Below are 6,528 nucleotides of genomic sequence, written 5' to 3'. Positions count from 1 at the left end.
AACTCTTAGTTGTTAGCAAAAGCCATGTGTGTTCTCATAGCTTCTTAGAGACATGAGAAATTTCACTGGAGAGTCTGAGGGAGTGGATGAGATGGTGCTGCAGGCAAAGGAGGTGCTTGCTGCCAAGCCTGGTGATGTGAGTTCAATCCCTGGGACCCACAAAGTGAAAGAAGAGAACCGACTCCCTAAAATCGTCCTCTGACCTCCACACATGCGCCACCATGATACATGCATGTCATGAAGCATACCCAAGTATGCACGCACAAGCACACACACTAAAATACCCAAAATTATCTTTGATTTTTTAAAAAATAAAAAAAAAGAGGAGAAATACCTGAAATTTGAGAAACGCCATCTTGGATAGAAAGTGCAGAGACTACCTGCCTCCTCTTCCAGAGTTCATTTAGCCTCGGTGTTCCCATTTCCGAGGCAAAACACAAGAAGTACAGCAGCTATGCAATCTCATTCACGTTATCCAGAAAAGGAGCGGACACAGGCAAAAGTGTCAAACTTTATTATGTGGGGAACCACGTGCACCGGAGGAAAGCGGCTGCGGCAGCCTGCAGGGTTCCACAGAGCCGTGGAGGACATACGGTCCATTCAGATAGTGATGGTGAAGTAGGTGATGGTGGGCAGGATTACATAGTCTTGGACTTTGTTTGACTTCTCCTTGGGTTGGACCCGCTGCTGGTGGAGGATTTTCTGCTTTTTGTTTTCCCTTTCATTGACGCAACAGTATTTGGCATGCAGGCATCCCACCTCAGCTATCTCCCCCATTTTGCATTTCTTCCTGCAGTAGCCTGATACATTGTTAAAGCATCTTTTGGGTTTTGCACCATCTGAACACAGGAAACAACATGGAGCAGGGTTAGTTTCTGAGGGAAAGCAGAGATGCAGCTGGATTTCACACTCACAGGGGCAACAGACACACCACCCTCTGTCAGCATCTCCTCTATCCCAAACGGAAACCTTATGCTAATACAAGGAAACTCAGAACCCCCAAATTTAGGACATTCAAGGGATTGGGGAGATGGCTGAGCAACTGAGTGTGTTTGCTGCACTTGCAAAGGACCCAGATTTGGTTCCCAGCACCACCTGATGGTCTACAGCTATTTGTAATGTTCCAAGAGGTGCAAGGCCCTCTTCTGGCCTCTGTGCACCCTAGACACACATGTGGTGCACATACATATGCGCTGGTGGAATGTTTGTACACATAAAATTAATCTTGAATTTTCAAAAAGGACAGTTGGGGGCTGGAGAGATGGCTCAGTGGTTAAGAGCATTGCCTGCTCTTCCAAAGGTCCTGAGTTCAATTCCCGGCAACCACATGGTGGCTCACAACCATCTGGAATGAGGTCTGGTGCCCTCTTCTGGCCTGCAGACATACACACAGACAGAATATTGTATACATAATAAATAAATAAATATTTAAAAAAAAAAAGGACAGTTGGTCCTAGCCAATACCCAAATAGCTTTGGAAGTACCCATGACAGGGAGGAAGAGGAGAAGACCTGACTCCTTTCGCAGTCCAGGCTAGGTATCACCCCAAATCAGGCAAAGCCCTCCCGGCTCCATCAGCACGCCCTCAGTCTTGTTTCCTCAGAGAGCACTAATGCATCACCATCAGTATACTTCAGAGCAAAGTCAGCTTTTAAAAAGGCATCCCAGGCTGGGCTACCAGGATGGCCCTGCAGATAAAGACACCTGCTATGGGAGCCTGTCTTAAATCCCCGCAGTCCACACAAGGTGAGCAGAGAAAGTAAGTCCACAGAGTTGTCCTCTGACCTCTGACCTCCATGACCTCCATGACACCCATGCATCCACAAATGCACTTCACATGTATACAATAATAATCAAGCAGAGTTAAAATCTTTTCCCATGGCTTCTGGAGATCCTCATTCTCACACAGCAAACACTCTCTTACTAACTAAGCCGTCTCCTCAGCAATTTTCTTTTTAATTTAAAAGAAAATCACAGAGATCAGGAGAGATGTCTCAGGAGGTTTTTTTTTTCAAGACTTGCTGCACATCTGAGTTCAAACGCCCTGCGCCCACATAGAAAACAGGTCACACACAGCATCACAGGCACACACACACAGCATCACAGGCACACACACTCACACACACAGCATCACAGGCACACACACTCACACAGCATCACAGGCACACACACTCACACACACAGCATCACAGGCACACACTCACACACACAGCATCACAGGCACACACACTCACACAGCATCACAGGCACACACACTCACACACACAGCATCACAGGCACACACACTCACACACACAGCATCATAGGCACACACACACACACAGCATCATAGGCACACACACTCACACACACAGCATCACAGGCACACACACACACACACAGCATCACAGGCACACATTCACTCACACACACAGCATCACAGGCACACACACTCACACACACAGCATCACAGGCACACACTCATTCACACACACACACAGCATCACAGGCACACACACTCACACACACAGCATCACAGGCACACACACACACACAGCATCACAGGCACACATTCACTCACACACACAGCATCACAGGCACACACACACACAGCATCACAGGCACACATTCATTCACATACATAGCATCACAGGCACACACACTCACACACAGAGCATCACAGGCACACACATTCACACACACAGCATCACAGGCACACACTCACACACACAGCATCACAGGCACACACACTCACACTCACACACACAGCATCACAGGCACACACTCATTCACACACACACACAGCATCACAGGCACACACACTCACACACAGCATCACAGGCACACACACTCACACACAGAGCATCACAGGCACACACACTCACACACACAGCATCACAGGCACACACTCACACACACAGCATCACAGGCACACACACTCACACACAGAGCATCACAGGCACACACACTCACACACACAGCATCACAGGCACACACACTCACACAGCATCACAGGCACACACTCACACACACAGCATCACAGGCACACACACTCACACACACAGCATCACAGGCACACACTCACACACACAGCATCACAGGCACACACACTCACACACACAGCATCACAGGCACACACACTCACACACACAGCATCACAGGCACACACACTCACACACACAGCATCACAGGCACACACACTCACACACACAGCATCACAGGCACACACACTCACACAGCATCACAGGCACACACACTCACACACACAGCATCACAGGCACACACTCACACACACAGCATCACAGGCACACACACTCACACACACAGCATCACAGGCACACACTCATTCACACACACAGCATCACAGGCACACACACTCACACACACAGCATCACAGGCACACACACTCACACACACAGCATCACAGGCACACACACTCGCACACACAGCATCACAGGCACACACACTCACACACACAGCATCACAGGCACACACACTCACACAGCATCACAGGCACACATTCATTCACATACATAGCATCACAGGCACACACACTCACACACAGAGCATCACAGGCACACACATTCACACACACAGCATCACAGGCACACACACTCACACACACAGCATCACAGGCACACACTCATTCACACACACACACAGCATCACAGGCACACACACTCACACACACAGCATCACAGGCACACACTCACACACACAGCATCACAGGCACACACTCATTCACACACACACACAGCATCACAGGCACACACACTCACACACACAGCATCACAGGCACACACTCACACACACAGCATCACACACACACACACTCACACACACAGCATCACAGGCACACACACTCACACTCACACAGCATCACAGGCACACACTCATTCACACACACACAGCATCACAGGCACACACTCACTCACACACACAGCATCACAGGCACACACACACACACACACAGCATCACAGGCACACACTCACTCACACACACAGCATCACAGGCACACACACTCACACACACAGCATCACAGGCACACACACTCACACACAGCATCACAGGCACACACTCATTCACACACACACAGCATCACAGGCACACACTCACACACACAGCATCACAGGCACACACACACACACAGCATCACAGGCACACACTCATTCACACACACACACAGCATCACAGGCACACACACTCACACACACAGCATCACAGGCACACACTCACACACACAGCATCACAGGCACACACTCATTCACACACACACACAGCATCACAGGCACACACACTCACACACACAGCATCACAGGCACACACACTCACACACACAGCATCACAGGCACACACTCACACACACAGCATCACAGGCACACACTCATTCACACACACACACAGCATCACAGGCACACACACTCACACACACAGCATCACAGGCACACACACTCACACACACAGCATCACAGGCACACACACTCACACAGCATCACAGGCACACATTCATTCACATACATAGCATCACAGGCACACACACTCACACACAGAGCATCACAGGCACACACACTCACACACACAGCATCACAGGCACACACACTCACACACACACAGCATCACAGGCACACACTCATTCACACACACACACAGCATCACAGGCACACACACTCACACACACAGCATCACAGGCACACACTCACACACACAGCATCACACACACACACACTCACACACACAGCATCACAGGCACACACACTCACACTCACACAGCATCACAGGCACACACTCATTCACACACACACAGCATCACAGGCACACACTCACTCACACACACAGCATCACAGGCACACACACACACACACACACACAGCATCACAGGCACACACTCACTCACACACACAGCATCACAGGCACACACACTCACACACACAGCATCACAGGCACACACACTCACACTCACACAGCATCACAGGCACACACTCATTCACACACACACAGCATCACAGGCACACACTCACACACACAGCATCACAAGCACACATACACACTCACACACACACACAGCATCACAGGCTCTCTCTCACACACACACTCACACACACACAGCATCACAGGCACACACACAGCATCACAGGCACACATACACACTCACACACACACTCACACTCACACACAGCATCACAGGCTCTCTCTCTCACACACACACACTCACACAGCATCACAGGCAGGTCTTTGTGTTTCACACTCCTAGGCTGCAGGCATCACCCTTGCTAAGATCTCATTAGTTTTAGCCACAGTTGCTCCTGAGACCCCTTCTGCTCATCCCAGACAAATTCTCCAGAACCTGGCTGTTCTCTGTCTTACTTTCTTCTTCAACTCAGACAAATGTCTTAGCTAGTGAACAAACACAGTTTGATGGATACCTTTCTCCCTGGAGATCCCGACTCTCCCCTACTCATGCATGTAGGTCCCAACGTCTCTGTCTAAGCCTTCATTTCCCTCTCTATCCAAAATCAGATCAACCTGCAGAATAAATGTGGACAGCAAAGATGTGCTCTCCCTGCACTCAAACTTCATAATGAGCAACATCCTTGAAGACGAGAGAACTGTATTTTGAGGGCCATGAAAACACAATACAGCTCCTTGCAAGCAAAGCAGAAAAGAACCCTAGATGCCGGACTTCCTTCCGCCAATAAGAGGCTTTGCATCTTTGCATCTGAGCTAGAGATGTTATACCCACTTGCCAAAAGAGAAAAATTAAGGTTCAAAAGAAATAATTCTCTGGGTTAATTAGCTACTTAATGATGAAGAAAGGCTTTTGCCTGTGAACTGTTCACTCCACTGCTGCAGCCCCGGCTGAAAATGAATTTGAGTGGAAATGGAGGATGGCCAAAGTTCTCAGGTAAAAGCTGCTGAGCATCGTAAGGTTGATACCAGATGATGAGCGGATTGGTACCTTCCTCAAGGGTGCCTCTGACCTCACTGCTTGCTCTCTCTCTCCCAGGCACCAAGGAGAACAGGCACTACTGATGATGCTGGCCAACTGTCAGCAGTCTTAACCATCCTGCCCCTGTTGCCACCAGCTCTAGTATCCCCTACTTCGGGGTGCATTTGGACAAGTTACCTGCCAGTACCACAAACAGCAGAATAACGAGAACCGGAGGCAGCTTCATGTTTACAGACCCTCCAGAGACAGCAGGGTATCCTGCGAGGCAGCACCGCTCAGAGCACCGCTAGCACGCCACGCTTCGGTTTTAACTCACATGGACAGAGAGGGAACCCAAACCCGACCCCACCTACATCCCCAAATTCGGAGTCCACAGTCACATAATGTTCCATCCTCTCCCACCCACTCCCTTTTCCTCAGGATGTGAACCCCTGCTGAGCTTGCTCCACCTGGCTGTCAGCCCACTTGGTTCAACGTTGGTTGCCCATATTCCCTGGTTTGGATGGGCCATCCCTGCTTTATGGTTATCCTTGCCTCTCACTCACAAAAACCTCCAAAATAACGCATGGCGTTAGATTAGAATCCGTGGGAGACTGAAGGC

At 49.6% G+C, this 6,528-nt stretch overlaps 1 protein-coding gene across 1 annotated transcript; it reads right to left on the bottom strand.

Annotated features, from left to right (window-relative positions):
• Window positions 1–600: 600 nt before the first annotated feature.
• On the bottom strand, window positions 601–6,153 carry Defb128 (defensin beta 128). The gene is made up of 2 exons (XM_075963876.1): window positions 6,105–6,153; window positions 601–839 (listed from the first exon to the last, which is right to left on the bottom strand). Exons 1-2 carry the CDS (start codon window positions 6,151–6,153, stop codon window positions 601–603), a joined length of 288 nt encoding a protein of 95 aa, XP_075819991.1.
• Between the last annotated feature and the right edge of the window lie 375 nt (window positions 6,154–6,528).

Source organism: Microtus pennsylvanicus, chromosome 2 (assembly GCF_037038515.1).
Source record: "Microtus pennsylvanicus isolate mMicPen1 chromosome 2, mMicPen1.hap1, whole genome shotgun sequence".
Lineage (NCBI taxonomy): Eukaryota > Metazoa > Chordata > Mammalia > Rodentia > Cricetidae > Microtus > Microtus pennsylvanicus.
This window is presented reverse-complemented; position numbering and strand designations above follow the sequence as displayed.

Bases quoted from the DNA above. Each gene is read 5' to 3' on its own strand.
- Defb128 (XM_075963876.1), bottom strand. From the start codon at position 6,153: ATGAAGCTGCCTCCGGTTCTCGTTATTCTGCTGTTTGTGGTACTGGCA. The intron at 840-6,104 runs GTAACTTGTCCA...TCCTGTGTTCAG, and splicing joins GCTGTTTGTGGTACTGGCAG to ATGGTGCAAAACCCAAAAGA.